General features: G+C 38.1%; 1 protein-coding gene and 1 pseudogene across 4 annotated transcripts in view; one reads left to right on the plus strand and one right to left on the minus strand.

The window, feature by feature from the left end:
• The window catches only part of GRAMD1C (GRAM domain containing 1C), a 145,122-nt gene extending 120,637 nt beyond the window's left edge, over positions 1–24,485 (minus strand). For 2 of the 4 annotated variants that reach the window (XM_072613959.1, XM_072613958.1), the window contains exons 1-2: positions 23,304–24,485; positions 4,895–5,044 (exon numbers count right to left, since the gene is read on the minus strand). In XM_072613959.1, the coding sequence (XP_072470060.1) occupies positions 4,895–5,044; positions 23,304–23,483 (330 nt within the window). In that variant the 5' untranslated portion in view covers positions 23,484–24,485. Of the gene's footprint in view, positions 1–4,675; positions 4,751–4,894; positions 5,045–23,303 lie in introns of all 4 variants that reach the window. The other 2 variants (XM_072613962.1, XM_072613960.1) reach the window with 2 other exon arrangements.
• On the plus strand, positions 8,005–15,721 carry LOC140503338 (ankyrin repeat, SAM and basic leucine zipper domain-containing protein 1-like; annotated as a pseudogene).
• Positions 24,486–24,796: the final 311 nt, after the last annotated feature.

A 24,796-nucleotide genomic window follows, 5' to 3' on the forward strand; every position in this document is an offset into this window, starting at 1 on the left:
ACTGACTAATATGACCCAAAAAAGGAAAATGACAAATGTTGGAGGAGATGTGGGAAAATTGAGCCAGTAATGCACTGTTGCTAGAGTAGTGAATTGATTCACCCATTCTGGGAAAGCAATTTGGAACTACAGGGCTATAAAACCCTACTCATACCCTATGACCCAGCAATATGGACCACTATTGGGTCTGTATCCCAAACAGATAAAAAGAGAAAAGGAAGACTACCTAAATGTACAAAAATATTTATTTCAGCTCTTTCTGTGGTGGCAAAGAATTGGAAATTGAGGGCATGTCCATCAACTAGTGAACAGCTGTTGTTGTATAGAAATGATGAGCAGGATGCTCCCAGAGAAACCTGGGAAGACTCACATGAACTGATGCAAAGTTAGACAAGCAAAACCAGGAGAACACTGTATGCAATTACAGCAATCTTGTAAGATGATCAACTTTAGCTGATTTAGCTATTCTCAGCAAGAGGCAATTCTGGAGAATTTATGATGAAAAATGCTATCCATCTCCAGAGAACGCAGATCAAACTTTCTTTATTTCTTTATTTTTCTTGGGGTTTTTTTTGGTCTTGTTCCCTTTCACAACATGAATAATATCGAAATGCTTTGCATCACTGTGCATGTATAAACTATATCAAATTGTTTGCTTGCTCAATGAGTGGGAAGAGGAAGGAGGAAGGGAGAGAATTTGGAACACAAAATTTTAAAATATGAACGTTAAAAATTGTTTTTACATGTATTGGGAAAAAAATACAAAATATTAAAGACTCAAAAAACAAATAAACAAAAAAAGCCCAACCCATATCTAATCTCTTATTAAGTCCTAACAATTCCATCTCTGTAACATCTCTCATTCACTTACCCCAACTGTGACCACCCTTTATTGCCTTCTTCACTACTCACTATTATAAAAGCCTCCTCACACACTGTCCCCTCTAGGGTGCTGCCAGAGTAATCTTTCAGGCATAGATGTCACATCAAACACCTTTGCTCAAAAAAATCTTTACTGGCTCCCTACCATGGTACTGCCTACCATGTAAAGTTCAAACTCTTCAGGCTGGCATTCAAGGCCCTCAACAATCTGATACCATCCAACTTTCCCAACCTCATTAAACACAGTGGTTCTTGCTTGCATGTACCCTGTTCTGGGTTGGATAGACCATTTGATAGGCTTATCAGAAGCCTTCAAACTCCGAATTGTGAAAAAAATGTAAACCACTCTAACCAAATGGGAGTACTCACATTCTTCCCAATACACTGTAATTCACACTTCCCGGACTTCATTCACACTGCTTCCTATACATAGAATGTCCTCCTCATTTACCTGCTGAATTCCTAAGCTAACTCAAATTCAGGTTACAGCTCTTTTTATGTCATGTCTGCTTTTTATTGTTTGTTAAGCATGTTCTCCCTTGCTATAAATGGTCAATTCTTGTGGCTATTATTGTACCTGCCTCCAGCGGCTTATCTTTTCCTCCTCCAATATTAACTTACTTTTCTTCTGCTACAGGGTAAGAAATAAAATATGCAAACTTGTAATAAACATACTTAAATAAGAAGAAATGGATTCTATGTGGCTTTCCTAGGAATAAATAACAAGAACATCAACATGTACTTGTAATATCTACTTTAACTGATAGAGGCCTTTCCAAAGCTATCTCAGAGCTCCCATCTGCATACCACCTGAGGTTACAAAATGAGAAACCTTTGTACAAGTAAAGTGTTTCTGTCCAACCTGGTGTAGTATTGGAAAGACTTTGGAGTCAAGTGACCACAACTTAAATTCTAGCTCCAACACTTACTAGTTCTGTGACCTTGAGGCAAGTCACTTAACCTCTTTCAGTCTCAGTTTCCTTAAGGATGATAGTACTTGCACTACTATTCACAAGGTTGTAGCAAGGAAAGTAACTCTGAGATCCTCAAACTATCACAATAAATCTGAATTTTTTCAAAGCAAAACAATAACAATAAGTATAAAAATGGAGAAGATGTTGCTTCTCCAAGGATAGGCAATTACAAGTTCAGTAATTCAACGTATTATTACAACTGAGTGACACCTAAGGAAACCACTGGTAAGATTAAATTATTTTCCATCATAGAGAATACTTTCTTTTGTTTTTTTCTCCCTCTTTTTTCTCATCAAGTAGCAAGCATTTATTAAGTGCCTAATACAGGAGAAAAATACAATTATCTCACTGGATTAACAATGTAGAAATTCCCCAACTAGCTGGTGGTGTAATATTGGAAAATACTCAACCACTCCTAAAGGAAAAACAGAATCTAACTATGCAAGAACACAGTAAAGCAGATATTACTAATGTAACAAATGCCTGTCTTTTAATAAGTGATACCTGCAATCTCATGTAAATGTTTATCTCAACCCTGCAGTCTTGTCTTGAAGGGACTTTTTCACAATTGTACAAGTATTTCGTCACCTCCCCTTAAACAGAGCATGTTTTATTATTCTGATAACAATTTCTCCCTTGAATGATCCCACTTTCTCTAACTCTATGTCTCCTGTGAAATGTTTTACTTATCTATCCTCAGTTATTGCTGAATGCTGATTGGCTATGTACTCTAAGTGAATCTAAAAAGTTATAAAAATCAAATCTGTACCTTAGGAAGCTAAAGCCATTACCATGAAAAACACTCTTCCTTAGTATGCTAATACATTTCTGTGTTTTCAGTTGGGCCTCCTATCTTTGACTCACAGTTATCAGACTCCTGATAACTGGTCTGCCTCTCCAAGAGGGAGGCCCCATTCCTCTCACTTGAGAGAACTGCCCAACACAAAAGTGCCAGGCATTTGCTTCTTTCTTTCTATTTTGTTTTTCCTCTTGCTTAGTTCTATCAGCAGCATCCATGGACATTGCTTAGCCCTGCTGGCAGTCCTTTGAACTTAGGCTGTTGACATTGTACATTTAAAATACAGGCTGTAAATAGTGTAATGATGATCAAAAACTGTGAAAGATTTAGCTACTTTAATCAATACAAGGGATACAAGAAAATTCCAAAAGACTCACAAAGAAGAAACCTTTATATCTAGAGAAAGAAATGATTAACTGAGTGCAGACTGAAACATAACTTTTTTCATTTACTGAAATTTTCATGCCTTTTTTTTTGCAATATGACTAATACAGAAATGTTTAGCATGACTTCAAATGAATAACTGATATCATACTGCCTCCCTTCTCAATGAGTGAAGGCGTGGCTAGAGAAGAGAGAATTGGAAACTCAAAATTTTTAAAATAAATGTCAAAAAAATATAATAATTAAAATAAAATACAGACTGTAAAAACACTGACAATTTCCAAGATGGGGGACAAAATAGTAAGACAATTATTCTAAAAACAAACAGAAAAACTATAATGAAAAAAGACAGTTGAAATGACTTTTAAGATTAGTGACTATTTTACATCATTATTATATAATTCAAAGTTTTACCTCAGAATTGGGAGCCTCCTGGGGAATAAGAAGTTAGCTCACAGTCATTTAAAGGTACAACATCATAACAAATATTTCAATAAACTGAAGTTGTAACTGTGCATAGATACAGGCCAATCTTTACTTCTTAGTCCTATTCACGATGTGACTTTTCACTTTCTTAGTCTTTCCAGATTATGTAATAAATCCTATCATTAAGTATACATTATACCTAAAAGACTATGTCTGATCAATTCAACATCTACAATGAACAAAGTATACCTCTAGGAGGTAGATATAAAAACAAAAATGAACAACAGTACAGAAATTAATTCTAGATCATTCACTGGAAAGACAAATACTGAAGCTGAAATATTTTGGCCACATAATAAGAAGACAGTACTCACTGGAAAACACTCTTATGCTGGGAAAGACTAAAGACAAAAGGAAAAGGGGATGGTAGAAGATGAAATGGATACATAGTGTCATGGAAGCAACAAATATAAGCTTGGATAGACTTCGGGAGATAGTGGAGAACAGAAAGCCTGGCCTGCTTTGGTGCATGGAGTCATGAAGAGTTGGACACAACCTTCCCTTTATGCTTTAACACAAAAAAGTGTTTGCTTCATAATGATATATAATTTGTATGTGTATAATCTGCATTAAAAATATGTTCAAGGGGGGTGGGGCCAAGATGGCAGAGTAGAAAAATGCATATACTCCAGTGCTTCCCCCACAGCCCACAAAATACATGTAAAAAATGACTCTCAAGAAAAATGTGTTCAAACAGGTTTTTAACCTACTATTTCAAAACCACCAAAAGTACTGGTAGAGGAAAGTAAGTAATGAATCCATTATAACAATAAGTAACAATATGAATAGCCACCACATTTTGTACCTCCAGACAGAATCTAATGGGGAAGATTTCAATGCATCTAACCAACAAGCAGTATTCTCATTTTACCACTGAGAGAAAAACCAGAGGTATGCACTTCAAGGTTATGCAACTGTGTCTGTGCCATGCAAACAGAATCTGAAACTCCTAACTTCAAACCTCTCTTTTATAAATGTTATATATTAGCCAAAATTAAATACAAGTACATACTCTTTTTAAGAAATCCTTTCAAAATCAAGTGGACTATTTAAAATAAGTTTCTTCCTAATACCATGGAGAAATGTATTACGGACACAAATTTCAATTCTGGTACATGCAGAAAATGACAGCATATCAAGATTACTGCACTGTGGTATATGGTTTCCCTGAAAGGAAATTTAAGCAGATGATTTCCAGTAATATCAAGGTAGACAACAGCACAGTCTAGTGGTCAAAGAATAGTAGTAAAGATTATTGCTCTGGAAATTAATGCAGTGAACCCACAAAGGAATACTACATAAACTTCTATCTAAAGATGAAAAGTTACGAGCAAATAATAGTAAGATACGGGAAAAATTGCTGAGTTACCCAAAAGCTCCAGTCAGTGCTCCAATTGTGTAAACTAGGCCCCTGTTTTTTAACTGGTGCTACACTATTTTCTTCTACAACTGGACTGAGTTTTTCTTCCACATCTTCCAATGACTCACTGATGAAGCCAGTATCTTCTTCCTGTATTGCCTGTGAACAAGAATCAGAAAATAAGCCTACTAATGGGACATACCACAAGTAAAGAGAAAAATAAAGTTTATTCCTGTTCAAAATTTATAAACCAACTTCAGAGAACAAATTGTTTACAGAAGAACACCATTACACTGCTAATGGAGAAATTTGTTTTGCTTCACTACATATTTGTTACAGGGATTGTTTTTCTTTTTTCTTTTCAGTTGGTTGTGACAGGGGGGAAGGGGGAAGGAGAAAAGAGATTTTGGTTAATTTTAAAAGCACACCATCTCTATTCTTAAGAATTAAAAGCTGTATCATTGTTTTACTTAGATGGTTCCACTTACCTATGATGATAAAATATAAGACTTAACACATCATAATAAAAAATAAACACAGGCATTATCAAAACCAAACAAAAATGAGTCATTTGTTTCAGAATTTCTTCTCCTGTGGCCTAGCTACACCAGATCTTAAACTGTATTATAAAGCAGCAATCATCAAAACTACTTGCTACTGGCTAAGAGAACGGTACATCAGTAGAATAGGTTAGGTACGCAAGACACAACAGTTAATGACTACAGCAATCTACTATTTGATAAATCCAAAGACTCCAGCTTCTGAGATAAGAACTTAACTATTTAACAAAAACTGCTAGGAAAACTGGAAAACAGTGTGGCAGAAAGCAGGCACAAACCAACACCTTACACCCTACACCAAGATAAAGTCCAAATGGTTCGAATATAAATATTTAAATTTATATTATCTCTGGAGAAGGGAAGAAATTCATGACCAGACAAAAGATAGAGAATCCTATGAAATACAAAATGGAAGATTTTGATTACATTAAATTAAAAAGGTTTTGCATAAACAAAGCCAATGCAATAAAGATTAGAAAGGAAGCAGAAAGCTGCCAGTGTCTGATGAAAGTTTCATTTCTAAAATACATAGAGAACTGAGTCAAATTTACAAAAATACAAGTCATTCCCCAATTGATAAATGGTCAAAAGATATGAATAGGCACTTTTCAGAGAAAGAAAGCTATTTATAGTCATATGAAAAAATGCTCTAAATCACTACTGATTAGAGAAACGCTACTAAATCAAAAAACTATAAGGTACCACATCACACCTACCAGATTGGCTAACATGACAAAACAGGAAGATGATAAATGTTGGAGAAGATGTGGGAGAGTTGGAACACTAATGCATTGCTGGTGGAGTTGTGAACTGATCCAACCATTCTAGAAAGCAATTTGGAACTGTGCCCAAAGGGCTACAAAACTGCGCATACCCTCTGACCGAGCAACACCACTTCTAGGGCTGTATCCCAAAAAGATCATAAAAACAAGAGAAGGACCCATATGTACAAAAATACTTATGGCAGCTCTTTTTGTGGTGGAAAAGAATTGGAAATTGAGAGGATATCCATAAATTGGGGAATGGCTAAACAAGTTGTGGTATATGAATGTAATGAATACTATTGTGCCTAAAGAAATGATAAGCAGGCAGACTTCAGAAAAACCTGGAAAGACTTTTATGAACTGATGCTTAGTGAAATGAACAGAACCAGGAGAATACTGTACACAGTAACAGCCACACTGCCTAAAACTTGAAGGTACCTCCCTGCAAGCACCGAAATTTGTATTTCAAACATTTTTATGAAACTCCTAAAACATATAACTACTTCCCAGTCTTTTTAAAGAGCAGATGCTAAGCACAACGCAAACTTTTCTTAATGATTAAAATTCAACATTATGAGTATCAACTCATAATGTTCATATTTATAAAATTTTATATGTGTACACACACAAAAAAATTTCCTCACAATTCTTCAAGGTTATTGTCAGTCATGTTCAACTCTTTGTGTCCCTATGGAAGGTAGGCTACTGTCCTCCACTACCTCTCAAAGTCTGTCCAAGCTCATACTGGTTGCTTCCACGACAATATCTATCCTATCTCATCCTCTCCCTTCTCCTTTTGACTTCAACTTTCCCAGCATGAAAGTCTTTAAGTTCTGACCTCACTTTGCGAGCAAAGTACTTAAGCTTCAGCTTCAGTATTTGTCCTTCCAAGGGAGAATCAGAAGGGAAGTTTTACTTTTACAAATTTGACAAAGGAATACTTCAATATAAAGAACAGTAAACAATATTGTAAATGAATCTATGACTCTTTATAGGGGTTTTTTAAAGTACATTACAAATTGAACACTTTAAGTCCAAGTAGACCAGCTTATCTGTGTCTCACTCTGAACTTTCTATTCCCTTCTTTTCTGTGCATTTTTAAATTGTTTCAGTAATGTTTTCTTTTTTCTTTTCTTCTCTTTTTGGCAACTAGTCATTGTATCTCCCAACTCCCCATTACTCCCTCACCATTAAAAAAAAAAAAACCCACCAACTCACAAGCCTTCGCTTATACTGAACAAACACAAACAAAATGAATTGTGTGGCACTGGCCATATCTGAAAACATAAGCTTTCTTCTGCACCTCTCATCTATTGCCTCGCTGTCAAAGGACCACGTTTCACTACTGGTATTCTGGAGTTGTGATCAAATTGCACTGCTCTGAATTCTTAAGTCTTTCAAAGTTGTTTTTTCTTTAAAAATGCTGAGTCATGGGGTGGAGCCAAGATAGTGGAGTAGAAAGATACATATACTCTAGTACTTCCCCAACATCTCACAAAATACCTGTAAAAAATGACTCTCAACAAATTCTAGAGCAGCAGAAGCCACAGAACAACAGAGTGAAAGAGGTTTCCAGTCAAAGGTAACCTGGAAGGCTGACAGGAAAGGTCTATCTCACAGGACACTGAGCGGAGCTGAGCCCAGCCCTGGTGGCAGCACTGGGAGGTACAGGACCTGAACAGACTTCCAGGACAGAATTCCCAGAAGGGAGGATCCCAGATCCCTCAACCCACAAGCGACAAAGAAAGCTCCAAAGGTCAGTGTGGGAGGGCTTTCCCAGCTGGGCAAGAGGGGAATGGGGTCCCCACAGGAGTGGCTGCAGAGGCAGTGGCAGCAGCAGCAGCAGGAGGCAGGTGGCTACAGTGACTGTGGAAGCAGCCTGGGTCTGCTGTCCAGGCAGCTCAGCTTAAAGCCTCTGGGGCTTTAACTTCAGTTGATCTGAACCTTAGTCCTCAGTGACAGCCCCGCCCCCACCCAAAGCCCTTGGGGGAATTGAGCAGCTGATCTGAATCTCAGCCTTGAGCATGACACTGGGGGGAGGAGGAGCACTAGGACCCTCCTCTTGACAAAGGATTCAGAAGTCAAGTAACTGGCTAGAAAAAAAAATGCCCAAAAAAGGGGAAAAAAAATAAGACCATAGAAGGTTACTTTCTCGGTGAACAGGTATTTCCTTCCATTTTTTCGGACAAGGAAGAACAAGGCATACTGTCAGAGGAAGTCAAGGCCTCTGCCTCGAGTACCTCCAAAATGAAAATGAAATGGGCCCAGGCCATAGAAGAGCTTGAAAGGCGAGTCAGCAGCTTGCTAAAGGAGAACCAAAAAAATGCTGAGGAAAATAACACCTTTAAAAAGAGGCTAACTCAATTGGCAAAAGAGGTCAAAAAAGCCAGTGAGGAGAAGGAGGCTTTAAATAACAGAATTAGCCAAATGGAAAAGAAGGTTCAAAAGCTCACTGAACAAAATAGTTCTTTAAAAGAGAGAGTAGAGTTCAAGGAAGCTAATGACTATGAGATAAATCAAGAAGTTAGAAAACAAAACCAAAAAAATTGAAAAAATAGAAGATAATGTGAAACATCTCACTGGAAAAACAACTGACCTGGAAAACAGATCCAGGAGAGACAATTTAAAAATTATGGGACTATCTGAAAGCCAAGATCAAAAAAAAGAGCCTAGACATTGTCTTCCAAGAAATTATCAAGGAAAACTGCCCTGATATTCTAGAACCAGAGGGCAAAATAAATATTGAAAGAATCTACCCATCACCTCCTGAAAGAGACCCAAAAAGAGAAACTCTTAGAACATTGTGGCTAAATTTCAAGTTCCCAGGTCAAGGAGAAAATATTGCAAGCAGCTAGAAAGAAACAATTCAAATATTGTGGAAATACAATCAGGATAACACAGGATCTGGTAGTTTCTACGTTAAGGGATTGAAGGGCTTGGAATAGGATATTCCAGAAGTCAAAGGAACTGGGATTAAAACCAAGAATCACTTACCCAGCAAAACTGAGGATAATACTTCAGGGGAAAAAATGGTCATAAAATGATATAGAGGACTTCCAAGCATTCTTGATGAAAAGATCAGAATTGAATAGAAAATTTGACTTTCAAACACAAGAATCAAGAGAAGCATGAAAAGGTGAACAGGAAAAAGAAATCATAAAGGACTTTCTAAAGCTGAACTGCTTATATTCCTACATGGAAAGATCATATTTGTAACTCTTGAGACTTTTCTCAGTATTTGGGTAGGTGGAGGGATTATACACACATACACACACATACACACACAAACACACACATATATAGACAGAGAATACAGCTTAAGTTGAATCAGAAGAGATGATATCCATAAGAAAATAAAATTAAGGGATGAGAGAAGAAAATACTGAGAGGAGAAAGGAAGAAATGGAATGCGGCAGGTTATCACTCATAAAAGAGATAAGAAAAATCTTGTTAATGGAGGAGAAGAGGGAGAAGGTGAGAGGGAAAAAGGGAAGCTTACTCTCTTCACATATGACTTAAGGAGGGAATAACAAGCTCACTAAATTTGGTATGAAAATATATCTTACACTACAGGAAAGTAGGGGAGAAGGGGACAAGTGGGGTGAGGGGGATGACAGAAGGGAGGGCAAATGGGAGAAGGGAGTAAACACTTTTGGGAAGGGACAAGGTCAAATGAGAGAAAAAAAAGGGGAGGAATGGGTAGGATGGAGGGCAATATAGTTAATCTTACACAACATAACTATTATGGAAGTCTTTTGCAAAATGACACATATATAGCCTTTATTAAACTGCTTGCCTTCTCAGTGGGGATGGGGAGGGAGGGAGGGAGAGAAGTTGGAATTCAAAGTATTAGAAATGAATGTTGAGAATTATTATTGCATATAACTGGGAAATAATACAGGTAACAGGGTATAGAAATTTATCTTGCCCTACAAGAAAAGAAATAAGATGGGGATAAGGGGAGGGTGGAGTGTGATAGAAAGGAGGGTACATTGAGGGAAGGGTTAATCAGAATGCAAGGTATTATGGGGTGGGGGGAGGGGAGAGTGGGAAGAAAAACTGGAACTCAAAATTTTGTGGAAATGAATGTCAAAACCTAAAAATAAATAAATAAATAAATGGAAATGTTGAGTCATTAGATAAATTGTTCAGCTGGTTTTTGCCCATTTCATTCTAAATCAGTTCATATAAGTCTTCCTAAACTGTTCATTGCATAAATACTCTATCAGATTCACATCCTATAATTTGTCCAGTAATACACCAACTGCCTGCTTGACAGCCACTGTTTCATTTTTTTTGTTACAACTAAAAATGCTGTTATGCATATTTTTGCACATTTAAATTCTTTTGCTTTCTTTGATTTCTTAGGAATAAATCCCTAGCAATGACATCACTACAGTAAAGCATATAATAATAATTAATAATAGCTAGCATTTCTATAGTGCCTATTATGTGCAAGTTTAGTGAAGTTTGGGGTATAGCTCCAAATTGCTTTCCAAAATGGCTGGATTAATTCACAGCATATTAGTGGGTTTGACCTCCTACAACCCTTCCAACAAGTCACATTTTTTTTTTGTGATCTTTGTCAATCTGATGGGTATGAAGAGGAAGGCTGAATTGTTTTAGTCTGATTTGTAGCATTTTTTTCACTGGTTCTCGATAGCTCTCTCTCTTCTTTTGAACACCTGTTAATATCACTTGACCATGTAATCTACTGAGGAATGGTTCTTGTTCTTATATAAAACAGGGAATAGAGCCTAGACCTGTGATTTCATAAGTATATAATGAACTTCAAGGTAAGTAAATTACCAATGAAGGCAGACACTTTCTCTTCAATTTATAGTCATAGACAGTCGGCTAAATTATTGAGATGTAATTCACCCTGGGCCACACAGCCAGTATGTGTCTGATGTGGGTCTTGAACAAAGGTCTTCTGACTTCAGAGCTACCTCTCTATATTTTCCAAACAATTCTGTTTATCTTGGATAGGAGACCTCTCTATCAGAGGAATTTGCTGCAAGAATGTTCCTATGTAACTGTCTCTCCACTGATTTTAATTATACTGGTTTTTGGAAATACAAAAATCATTTCAATTTTATGAAATCAAAATTGTTCACTTTATCTGCTGTCATACTTTTGCTATCCTTTGGCTAAGAACTCTTCCCTGATCCATAAAGGATAATACAGAAAGGTATCACCTTTCTCACTCCCCTAACTTATTTATGACATGACTCTTTAGATCCAGGTCATGTATCCATTTGGAGCTTACTGTGGTGTAAAGCATGAGATTTTAATCTAAACCTAACTTCTGTCAGAATACTTTCCAGTTTGCCCAGGACTTTTTGTCAAAGAATGAGTTCTTACCCAAATAATTGGTGAGCTCGGGTTTATCGAACATTAAGCTACTATGTGCATTTATTCTAGAATCTTATATGCCTAATCTCTTCTACTAATGCAATTTGCTATTTTTCAAACAGTACCAAATACTTCTAATAATTACTGGTTCATAGTTTAAGATTAGGTAGTGGTAGATCTCCCCCCTTTCTATTTTTTTTTTTTATTATTTCCCTTGACATCCAAGACCTTTCGTTCTTTCAAATGAAGTGCAGTATTTTTTTCTAGTTATATAAAACAACCTTTTGATGGAATGATTAGTATATAATTGAATTTGTAAATGAATTTAGGTAATATTATTATTGGCATAGTAAAACTATACAGTTAACTTCTCCTCAATTATCTAAATCTGACTTTATTTCTGTTAAGACTGTTTTGTAGTAGTATTCTTCTAACTTCTATGTGCCTTGGAAAGTGGAGTCCCAAACATTATATATATATATATCATAACATTTTTAATAGAAATTTTTTTAATTTAATTTTTAATTTATTCCTGCTAGGGAGTTCTGGGTTGTGGTTTTTGTTTGTTTGGGGGTTTCTGTAAATACATAAAGGATAGTGAAGTCTGACGCTTCGTTTTATATTCCACTACTTGGCTGAAGTTACTAATTATTTCAATTAATTTTAGCTGAGTTGCTAAGGTATTCTTAGATATACCATATCATTTGCAAAAGTGATCAATTTGCTGCCTCTTTGCTCATAGTCATCTCCCCAATTTCTTTTCCTTGTCCTGTTAATACAGCTAGCATTTCTAGAACTATAACAAATAATAGAGCTGGGAATGAACATGCTATCCTTGCTTTACCTCCTCTTACTGGAAAGACCTGTTTCTCTTATTGGTTTTGGATAAGACACTATGTACCATGTTATGGAATAGTTCATTTATTCCAATGTTTTGGGGAGTGAGTTTGTTTATTTTGAGACTGGGCCTCCCTATCTCAGCCAAGGCAAGAAGTGAGGCAGTCACTCACTAATACCTCTAATAATCAGCAAAATAGCTTTGATTGGCAGCATTTCCAACTTGGACCAGTTCACTCCTTCTTACCTATCCTGGTAGTCCTTCCCACAGGAGAGGGGTGTCATCATATTGGTGCCACACTTAGTGCAGACATTGATCAGCTTTATTCCTACTGCAATTCAGAAATCCTAAACTTAAGCAATTCATCAGTCTCAGCCGCCCTTTAGTAAGAATTACAAATATGTCAACATATCCAATTCTTTTTATGCTTTTTAATGTTTTTAACAGAAACAAGCGTTATATTTTGTAAAGAACTTTTTCTGCATCTGATGCAATTTAAAAATCAATTTTTTGTAACTAATATAGCCTATCATATTTACAGTTTTTCTAACACTGAATCAACCCTGAATTCCTGGAATAAATCCAATCTAGTCATTATTTATAATATGATTAATATGTTGCTACTGTTTTTTTCCTTTTTTAATATAATATTTTTATATCACTATTCATTAGAGATATTATTCTAATGTTTTCTTTCTCTGCTTTCTCTTTCCCAGGTTAAACTGCAAGACCATATTTGTTACAAAGAAAATGATAGGATCCTCTCTTTTCCCATTTTTGCAAACAATTTATGTAATATTGGAATGAGTTGTTCTTTGAAAGTTTTATGGGATTTACTTATAAATCCATCTAGTCTTAGGGGTTTTTTTTTAGGACTTCATTTATGTCTCATTTATTTTTCTGAGATTGGGCTATTTAAACTCTCTCTTTTCTGTGAATCTGAGTGTTTTGCATTTTTTAAAAATATTCATTCATTTCAGTTGTTATCAGTTTTACTAGCACATAATAATCAAAGTAGTTTCTAAGAATTTCCTTTATTTTCTCTTCATTTGTTATGAATTCTCCTTTTTCACTGCAATTTGGTTGGCCTCTTCTTTTATTACACTTTTTTAACAGTTATAGTTTTGTTTTTAAAAAAGAAATCTACTTCTGTTAGTTTAATGTTTTATACTTCAATTTTATTTATCTCTCCTTTGATTTTCTGAAATTTTGGGGGAGTGTTTAGTTCAGGTTTGTGATTTGTTGCTTCTCTATATTTTTTAGTTGCATCATCAATCATTTCTTTCTTTTTTGTTAATGAAAGTGTTAAGAGAGAGAAATTTTTCCCTAACCACTGTTTTGGCTGCATTCCAGAAGTTTTGGTATGCTGTATCATTGCTGCCATTTCTTGGATGAAATTCTCTGTTCCTATGATTTGTTTTTTAAACCACATATACTTCATGATTAAATTATTTAATCCCCATTCAAGTTTGAATATTTTCTTCAAATGTCCATTTTGGATTGTCATTTTAGTGCATTTTGTCAGTAAAGCATTTGTTTAATATTTCTGCTTTTCTGCATTTGTTTATGAGATTTTACATTCTAACAAATATGTATATTCCTTTCTATTTTCCCATTCATTAACCCTCAGAGATCTTTTCAAGTCCTTAATGTTTTACTAGTTTATTCTTTATTACATTTATCTAGGTCTGAAAGGGGAACACAGAAATCATCTATTATTATGTTTTTGCTTCTATTTCTCTCCGTAATTAAATAAAATTATAAGTAATTATTTTGCATTTAGTTTAAGTATCTAAAATATTTGAAGGTATCTAGATATCTTTAGGTATTTAAAATTATGCCATTTTATGCATAATATTAGGTGTTAATAATCATTCATTTTCTATACTTTAAAAACATGTATGTTGCATGCTTACCTATTTTAACCACATCTATTTCTACTGTTGCCTTGATTGAAGTCATGATTGTTATCCCTGATGCTCTCAACTGGTCTTCTGTGCCTCAATTCAACTCTTTCAATTTTTATTTCAAATGTGTTTCACATAAAAACTGTTGTTGGATACCACTTTCTGATTCATTCTGCTACCCTGTCAAGAGTATCAAATGCAGCAGAATTCAAGGATGAAGACTGAGAAAAGACCATCAGATGTGGCAATTAACAGATGTAACAATTAATCACTGGTTAGTATGGGAGAGAGAAGTTTCAGCTAAGTAATGCAACCACAGACCAGGGTGAAAATGGGTCAGGAGTGAGAGAAGTGGAAGCAATAAGTTTAGACAGCTTTTTCTAAAAGTGTGACTAAGAAAGGGACAAGAGAAACAAGAAAATAGTTTAAAGGGATTGTGGAGTCTGTTGAAAGTTTTTTAGGATGTTGGAGACTTGGGAATCGGGTACCTTTGACAATTAAGATTCATTACTGACTGAAAAAAGGAGGATGAAACTTTAAGAAAACTTTGATTTCAAGATATTTCATTGGTTGAAGAACTTCTAAATTCTGGAATGAGTGTGGAATCCAGTCTTCAATTTAGATAGATTCTGCTTACATACAATGCTAGTATTGCTAATGTGGAGGGGTGACTATCTTCTTGGACAGAGGGACTAACGTAAGTTTTGATAAGGACCAATATACTATTCTGATGGCTGCATGTTCTTTACGTGCTTCTGAGGGTCAGATTTTAAAGAAGGTGCAACTGCTACTTTCAAAAAATGCTAACCCAAATGTTGCTGCAAAAAATGTATGACTCCAATCATGTATGCAGCGTTAGAAGGCCATCCCTTAGGCTCTTGCTCTCCTCGTTGCTCACGGAGCAGAAATAAATACCCAGGATGAAAAGAGTTACACAGCTCTAATGTGTGCAATACATCAGGGTCATAAAAGTGCAGACTCAAAGTTGCCTGAACTAGGAGCTAATAAAACAATACAAACCAAAAAGTGAGAAAGACTGCTAAAGGAAAAAAGAGCTCTTCAGTTTACTTTCTTTGACTGTGAATCTACTGCAAAAAAAGCTCTAAAGAGGGAGCTATATGCAGACTTTTGACAATGGATGGTGATACAAGAAAATACCATAAATTTAATTTATATATAGCTTTTGGTGATCTGGAAGTATTTTTAAAGGATTTGACCATATGATAGAATTACTAAAGGAAAGAATCATAACCTTATGAGAACTTTTAATGATGAGAAAGGAAGACTTCACAGATAATATTACTAATTCTAATACTAATTACTAATAATTACTAAAATTAGAGACCAACAAAAAATTCTGGATGAGATAAAGAACTATAAGTAGAGGACATAAAATTTGGAGAGTTGACTAAAGTGATAAACTTAGAAATCATAGGCGATGAGTTCCTCAATTTTATACTGAAATTAAACAATGTGGTCACTTAACTATGGCGGTACAAAACATAATTAACCAGTTAAGAGTAAATTTTCATAGAACAATAGTAGAATGGGGATCCTCCCAAAGACTGACATCTGTTTGTGAAAATTACATTGGTTTGTAATGTTGAAGTAGGTGAAAAAGTCTGTAAACCAAAAACCTAATTCAGAAAGTGCAAAATGACCAGAAAGATTATCTCTGTCGTATACCACCTACAGATACATTTTCTACCTAGAAGAGTGTACTTTTAAAGAAAACATTTACCATATGTGGATTTCAGTTTCTCTTCCTCAACAGTAAGTTAATTTTCCAGAAAAACTGATGTTAATTCTTGTTTTGAGCAATGTGTACAGTGAAATCTTTGGAAAAGAACTGAAAACTACCATTTGTTGGGTTTTATCCTCTCAAACACTTTGTAGAAACATTTTAAAAACAAGGTTGCATGTTTCTTTACAGATTTTTTTTCTGTCAGATTTAGAAATCTAATTTGTTCATTTTGATCAAGATATTGATAAGAGGTAATTCTATGATACTATAATTCAGTTTAGTATCTTATATGATTATTGATCATCTTCAAACAAGGTTTTACCTAGTCAGTCTTCAGGAAAAAAAAGAAAAGAAATGAAGCCAGGGGTGATTTCAGAAAGACCTAAGAAGATTTTAAAAACTGATAGCAGAGTAAGGTGAGAACAGAACAATTTATACAATAACAAAAAGCAAAGACTTCTGAAAGACTTGTGAACTCTGATCGATGCAATGATCAATGACAATTCCAAAGAACTGATAATGAGGCCTGCTACTCTCCTCCTAATAGAGAAATGATGAACTCAGGTTGCAGAGTGAGATATATTTCTGGATACAGTCAGGGTCAGAATTTAGTTTGACTATGCATGTTTGTAACAAAGGGAAAACTAAATCAGTCCACCAGGCTTCCATCAAATCGCAACTAAAATTTAAAATCCTACATTCTATATGCAGCCTCTCCTGATCCCTCTTACTTGACTCTCGTGTCTTCCTTCTGTTGATTAATTCCAATTTATCCTGTATATAGTTTGTTTATAAATTGGGGTTTGCACATTCCCCCCCATTAAATTGCAACCTCCTTAAAATCTGCGATTATCTCTGACTTCTCTTTGTATCTCCGTGGCTTAGCACAGGGGCAAGGGCATAACTGGCACTGCATAAATGTTTACTGACCCAACTGACTCAATCCTGATTTTTGTTGACATCACAGCAACCTTTGACACTGGTAATCATCTCCCCCTGATACTCTTTAATCCTATTTGTCTGACTACTCAGTCTCTTTTGCTAAATTTCTATCCAAGTCACAATCATTAAGTGTGGGTGCCCCTCCAGGCTCTGTTTTGGGCTCTTTTCTCTTTTTCCTCTATACTGTCCTATCTGGTGAACCCACTAACCACTATGAACTCAATTATCATCTCTGTGCAGATGATCCTCAGATCAATCTAGCTACAGTAATCTCTCTCCTCAGCTCCAGACCTGTATCATCATCTGACTTTTGAACATCTTGAAGTGCATGTACATTTAGGCATCTCAAATTCAATATATTCAACACGGAATTCATTATCTTTCCTCCAAAACCCTCTTCTCTTCTCAACTTTCATATTACTATTATGGGCATCATTACCATATCAGTTATCCAGGCTCCCAACCTGGGTTGTCATCTTCAACTGTTCTCTCTCACCCACTCCACAAACTCAATCTGTTGTCAAATCTCATCATTTCTACCCTTACAATATCTCTCCTACACATTTCCATCTCTCTAGCCAAACCTTCATCACCGCTTGCTGGAACTACTGCAGTGATTTTCTAATTTGTGTACCTACCTCAAATCTCTCCCCACTCCAATTCATCTTTACTCATCAGGAAGTAGAGGCACCAAGCGAATACCACTTTTTCAAGGAGGCTAGCCAAAATGCTACATGATAACGTGGATGGCAGGCTCAAGTGAGGCTTTTTTCAAGATTAGGGAGACAAGGTCTTATTTGTAGGCAGAAAGAAAGAAGTTAGGAAGAGCCTGAAGATTTAGAGAGAGCTCTCAGTAGAGAGGATGAGGTTTAGAGATATTATGGGGGGGGGGGGAAGGTGAGAGAAGAAGTTTGAAATAGCTACTGAATATAGGACAGAAAGATAGGATAGGGAATATATTAGGCAGGAGCAAAAGGGTGACCTGGGAGCAGTGAGGGCTAAAGTGAGATGAGATAACATAAATTTCAGTTTTATGACTTCCCCCAGTTCTGTTCTAGCATATAAAGAGAAGCAAAGGAAGGTTGGGTTTTGGTAAAATATGATCACTAATAAGACAAAGGAGAAAGGAGATTGGAGAGCAGAAGATCATATAAAGCTGAACTGGTTCACTAAGAGATCAAAAATGGAACTGGAAGAGAGTGCAGTCTGTATACTACTAAGGCTGGAGGTAATGATGAAGGCAAAGATGAGGCTTAGGTAGAGAATCATAGATACAGAGGTAGAAGGGACCTTAAAGATTAGTCCAAACCCTTCATTTTAAAGATGAGGCAACTGGAGTACAGAGGGATTTAATGATTTGGCCATGGGAGGCCACACAAGGCATTAAGAAGTAGAGTCAGGATAGAAACTAAAGTCTCATGACTCTAAATTCAGTGCTCCTTTCACTGTACCTCAGGAGAAAAGGTTCAGAAATCTGGGAGTTTAAGAACATGGAAGCATAATACTTGTGGATGATAGAGCAAAAGCATGACCATCCCTATATGAAGCTGAGGTGGAGAACTAGGTATTGGGGGATGAGTAAATTGAATAAGCTGGAAGTTCAAGCATTTGAGGGGAAATCAGTATATATATACTGAAGTCTACCTATGTGAGGATGTGAGGGAGGACTTGGGGTGGAGAGGAAGACCCAATGATCTACTCTGTAAGGATGGTTTTGGATCCTAACTCTCATCTAGTATATTAGCAATCCCTCTGATTAAGTAGACTACCAATGCCTTTAACCAGGTCAATGGACTTACAATTTACTTGGGAAGAAATTATACACATATACTCATATACATACATATATATATATATGTATATGCATTTGAAACCAGAGGTTCCCAAAGTGGGTGATACCGCCCCCTGTAGGGCAATGGAATGATCCAGGGAGCAGTAGTAGCCTTGGGTGAAAAATTTATTGAATTTATTTATTGAATAAAAATAAGAGGATGATAGAAGCATAAGCAAAGAAGAGAATTTTGAAAAACCATTCGTGTATGTTTCATCTGCTGTGTAACAGAGTTAAAGTCATAGTGATTACATTATTTTCCAAATAAACACATTAAATGCAAGTTATAACCCAGGAGTGGTCAAGTCTGCCAACACGTCTTAATAAGCAAGTGTTTGCAGGCAAGCATGTAGGGCATTTGTCAGGAAGTCCAAAATGCATCAGCACAGATATGTGCATGTAATGACTTGTTTATAAAACAATGTTATACAGTTACATGATGCAATACTGCATCATCAAAATTTCAGTGCAGGAAAAAACACACATTTACAATAAATTACTAAATTTAAGATGTCATTTTTTTAAAAAAGAATTTATATCTTTTTTGAAATGATGCAAATTTTTTTTAAAAAAACAACCATTAAAGAAAGATTTCCAGGGGGTGCTGAGTAAACTTTTTTTTTTAAGGGGGTCAGTAGGTCAAAGAAGTTTGGAAACCTCTGCTTTATCCAATGGACTTAAAATTTAGTTATGGAGAAATAAGAGATACGTATACATATGACACATATACCCACATATATAAACATACATATAAAACAACGCAGAATAATATACACTAATTGTCAAATGAGTCACAAAAAGAGAAGGTGATAGAGTTCAAAGGAAGGAGTGGCCTCAGAAGCTGAGAATTTGGGAAAAGTTTTGTGAAGGTGAAACATGTTCCAAAACTTTATGGCCAAGTAAGACAGAAAAGCAGAACAAAATCAAGATAGTTAGGAAAGAGGAAAACATGTTCAATGAATGCTAAAGTTTCTCTAGAACAGAGGATTCCTGTGAGCATAGATGTATGGGTGACAGCACCTTAGCGTCATCTACTCTAATCCTCTTATTTTATAGATAACAGGACCAGAAAGTTAAAAAAAATGACTCACCTGAGGAAGCACACACCAGTCATAAAGTAGCAAATTTGGAATCTAAACCTTGGTCTTTGGAATCCACAATTTTTCTTCTATTGAACCACATTAGAGATCATATTTAGGGGAAAGTCTAAAATGTCACGCTAGAAGCTTAGACTTTATTGGCAAGTCATGAAGTTTTGGGTAATGGACAGCAAAACTACTGGACAGAACAGACAGAATATGGAGAGACTTGTTAGATGGAGACCAATTCAGCAAGTACTGCTGTAGCCCTTATGAGATGATTAGTGCCAGAACTGGAATGGGAAGGAAGGAAAAGATATGAAATTATCAATTAACCTTACCTGTGCAGACCTGGGACTTCATTAATGGAGTACACCTGCCTCTTCTGAGAAACATTAAGAAAGAAGAAGTAACAGGTAATCTTGGTGACTGGATGCACCAAAGGAAAGAAAGTCAAATACAAATAAAATGTTTCACCCCTGGATAACTGAGAGCATGATGGAAAACTGTCAGAAATAGGAATATCCAAAGAGGATACCAGCATTGGGGAAAAAAAAAAAAAGAATAGCTTGGTTTTTGACAATGAATTTAAGATTCATCGAGGCCAGTAAAGTTTCTGAAATTTAACTGTAGCAATTTGGAAGACAGACATATGCATTCTCCTTCCCCTACATTACAATCCAATCAAAGTGACTTCCTCACTGCTGCCCTTACACAACACTGCATTTCCTGTCACTCCGATTTTGTCCCACATGCAGTGAATGCACTCCCTCCTCACTTCCACAATGAAAAATCTATGACTTCTTTCAAGGCTCAATTCAAGGACCATTTTCCACATGGGCGGGGGGGGCCTACCCTGATCCCACAAATTGCTAGTTCCATCCCCCACAAAAAAATTTCCTTATTTATTTTGTATGCATATGTTTATTGGGATGCAATGTGGACTAGTAGATATGATGAAATCCTAATAATGGGCAGCCCCCAGCCCCAATATTCTAACTTCCTTATAGGCCCCACTGAATAGCAGTTCAGTGGGCTAGGCACCTACCTAGCCACTCACCCCCCGCCAATATCCTGACTTCTTCATATATGCCCCACTGCTCACTAGAACAACAGCTGTGTCCATGAACTCATATTTTTCACAGAAACAGCCGGTATGTTCAGGTAATGGGATAAGTAATGCCCCCAGAAACAGAAACTGTCTCCACAGAAACAGGTGTGTTCATGAACGCAACCTCAACCACATTATCCATCTTGACCAGACAAGCCCAAAATAGGTAGCCAATCAGAGAAGAGAGCACCATCAGGATGTAGGGCAGAATGTTTAACCACCAAACCTTAGAAGAATCTCTCCCCGATTACCCAATCCCTTGACAAACTCCTCCTGCTTCATAATATTCATAATATTCATAATTATGTAATTGCATCTTTACCCTATAAAAATCCATCATGCTTTCTCTGAAGTTGCTGGTTCCTCTTGGAACTTAGCCTACTTCATGAGAAGCATCAATCTCAATAAATGCCTATACTTGGATTAGAGGTGGTCTGACTGAATTCTTTGAGGTGGTTCCACCACAATACAGCATGAAACTGCAACAGTTTTTGGCTTCCCTGAGTGGGCACTGGGCGAATCTAAACCACAACACATAGCGCACCAGTTCAGAGACCTGGTTTCAAGACTCATCTTGACATACTAGCAGTGTGACCCAGGTAAGTCTTAGTGCTCTCTAGGAAATTCATACACAATTTTTTTTTTTTTGGTCAATCAATAAGCATTTACTAAGCCCTGACTAGGTGCCAGGCATTATGCTAAGCAACAGGGATATAAAGGAAAAAACAAAAAGTGTCTGCTCTCAAGCAGAAGATTCAGAAGACAGCACATACACATACACATGCATACATATAAAGCAGGTGGAAAGAAACCTTTGAAGGCAGTAGGGGCTGGGAGCAGGAGGAAAATCAGAAAAAACTGCCTTCAAAAGGAGGCATGTGAACCAAGTCTTCAAGGCTGGGAGGAACAGCCACATCAAAGTCCAAGCCATCCTTGATAACATGGGACAGGCTCCCCACATCCACCATGCTTTTCTCCCCTGCCCTTTGGGTCACCCACACTTTCATTTCTGTGATGGTCTATGAATCACACACAAAAAGCATCTTCTGAAGACTTTTTAAGTTGCAGAGAAGGTTCTAATCTGCATTCCTGGAGAGTTCTTTATATCAATTAAATCACAGGGTTGGTCCCCAGCCCTCCGCAAGGTATCCCAAAAGTCTTAGTGCAGTTTAAAAGAAAAAATAAGTATTAAAGTTTAAAGACTTTTGGCACACCCTTTATCTACTTACCTGTGCTTCTCCATAATAGGATTTAAGGGATTGTTTCTTGGGCAGTACCTGGACACACAGTTAAAGCACTTAACAAAAGTTTTTTGGATCCTGTTTTGTTTTTACCCCTCCTCGGCCTGGCACAGGACTTGGCACATGGCTGGCACTTAAATGCTCTTTTGATTCCTTTTTTTTAAATCTCCCTCCTCCCTCACTTATCTTGCATAGTATGTACATATGGCTGGCATTTAACAAATGCTTTTTGGATCCTGTTTTGTTTTTTACCTCCCCTCAGTCCAGCACAGGACATGACACTAGTGGGGGTGCTTTTTTTCATTCTATTTTTTTTACCCACACTCACACCCAGCACAGTACTTGGTACATGGGAGGCCCTTAACAAATGCTTTTGGGGTTCTGTTTTGTTTTTTACTGCCCTCCCCACTCCACCCCTAGTCCGACCCTGGAGTGCTTTGCCATTTCTGAGAGGTGAGGAAACGGGGGGCAAACAGGGTGAAGTGACTTGGCCAGGGTCACCCAGCTAGGAAGTGTCTGAGGTTGAATTTGAACTCAGGCCTTCCTGCCACCAGGAATATCGACTTGGCCACCTGCCCACACTCCACATGAGCCCTTCACCGAGACGCCTTTTCCGACCTGTTCTCGCACCCCCCCCCCGGGGCAGTACCTGGCACCCCGTAGGTGCCTAACTGTTTTCCCGTTCCGTTTGGCTTTTCACATGCCCCAGCGCCCAGCACAGCACTCGGCACACAGGAGGCGCGTGACTGCTTTGGAATAAAATCGAAGAGCGGCGTTTCAGGACTCGGCCACGTCTGGATGGCCCGACCCCGGCTGGGGGCACGGCGGGAGGAGCAGGCGGCTGTTCGCGGGCGAACCTGAACCAGAAGCGTGGGAGCGGAGCGGGGAGTGGGGGCAGACGGGCGCGGAGCGGGTGGGTCACAGAGCGAGAAGAAAGACGGGCCGAGGGGCTACCGTCAGCCGCGACCTCACCAGCTCAGTGAAGCGCGCCCCGCGCCCAGCCAGCTGCACGCCCCCGCTCCCCGGGCGCCGGAGCCCCCTCTTACCTGGCGGGCTGTCAAAGCTCCCTCCATCTCTGCCCTCCTCCGGCCGGGCGGTCCTGCGCAGGCGCACCTGCCCTCCGCTTCGTCCCACCACCACGCCCCCCTCCCTACCCCGCACACCCGAGACACACCGGTGACCTTCCAACCGGGAAAGCGGGCGGGGGGTGAGGGGCAGCCGAGCATGCGCGCACGCCAGCCCCACCGCCGGCCCCCTTCGGCCCCTCGAGCGGAGCACGTGCGCTCCCGCGCTCCCCCTGGCGGCGGTTGAGGACCAGAGTCTGGCGCCAAGTGCCAAGAGTCACGGGATGCGTCCAGCCGCGGCTGCCTTCCCTCCTCCGCGTTGGCGCTTGGGAGGGCCTAGTCCCCCCCACACTCCAGGGGGCATCACTCCGCTCCCCGTCACGCCTCCCCAAACTGTCCTTTGCAGGGCTTTGGCTTCACCACGCGTGCTTGTTACAAGGATTGGCTTGGGGGGGTTGTGTTTTCGTCCAGGGGAAGAAGAGAAAGTTAATGTTTGTTTTGGGGGGAAAATCTATTCTTTGACTATGCATATTTGTTAGAGGGATGGGGGGGCGGGGTTCCTCCAGTGGGAAGAAGGGGAAATCCATGCTCCTGGGGGCGGACGCTCCTCCCTGGGCTGCGCGTGTCGGTTTCAAGGGTTTTGTTAATTGCTTGCGGGGGGGGGCGAATAACGCTTGTAGGTTGAGAGGAGTGGGGAGAGGCAGTTCCTTGACTGTGCCTTGGGAGGATTTGAGGGGAAGGATCCCCCAGTGGAAAGAAGAGAAAATAAGTGTTCATAGAGGAAACAATTCTTTGACCATGCATGTTTGGTATAAAGATTTGGGTGTGGTTTTATTTCCTCCAATGGAAAGAAGAGAAAATAAATGTTTATAGAGGATTATTTGACTACCGCATGTTTGTCATAAGGATTTGGATGTATTTTTTTTCCTCCAGTGGAAAGAAGAGAAAACTAATGTTCATAGAGGAAAAGATTCCTTGACTATGCATGTTTGTCATAAGGATTTGGGTGTACCTGTGTTGTTTTTAACTCCAGTGGAAAGAGAAGAAAATAAATTAAAAATTCCTTGACTACGCATGTTTGTTATAAGCATTTGGGTGTGTGGGTTTGTTTTTTTTTTCTTCCAATGGAAAGAAAATAAATGCTTACTCACTGAAGGGAAAGGGAGAATAATTCCTTGACTGCATATTTGTTACAACGACTTTAGTGGGGGGGGGGGGGTCCTCAAGTGGGAAGAGGAGGAAATAACTGTTAACTGGAGGAGGGGTGAGGAGAGTTAGCTAGTAAGCCAAGGGGTCAGAGTGGAGAGGGACACAATGAAAGGCTTTTTATAGTTTTCAGCCGCGCTAAGACTTTTGGAACACTGTAGTAGACAAATATGATAAAAATGATCTGATTTTTTAAAAAGTAGCAATGACCAGAATTGTGAGGGGACTGAGGGTGAAGCCAAGAAGAGACAGTAATAGCAATTATGTAG

Source organism: Notamacropus eugenii, chromosome 5 (assembly GCF_028372415.1).
Source record: "Notamacropus eugenii isolate mMacEug1 chromosome 5, mMacEug1.pri_v2, whole genome shotgun sequence".
Taxonomy (NCBI): domain Eukaryota; kingdom Metazoa; phylum Chordata; class Mammalia; order Diprotodontia; family Macropodidae; genus Notamacropus; species Notamacropus eugenii.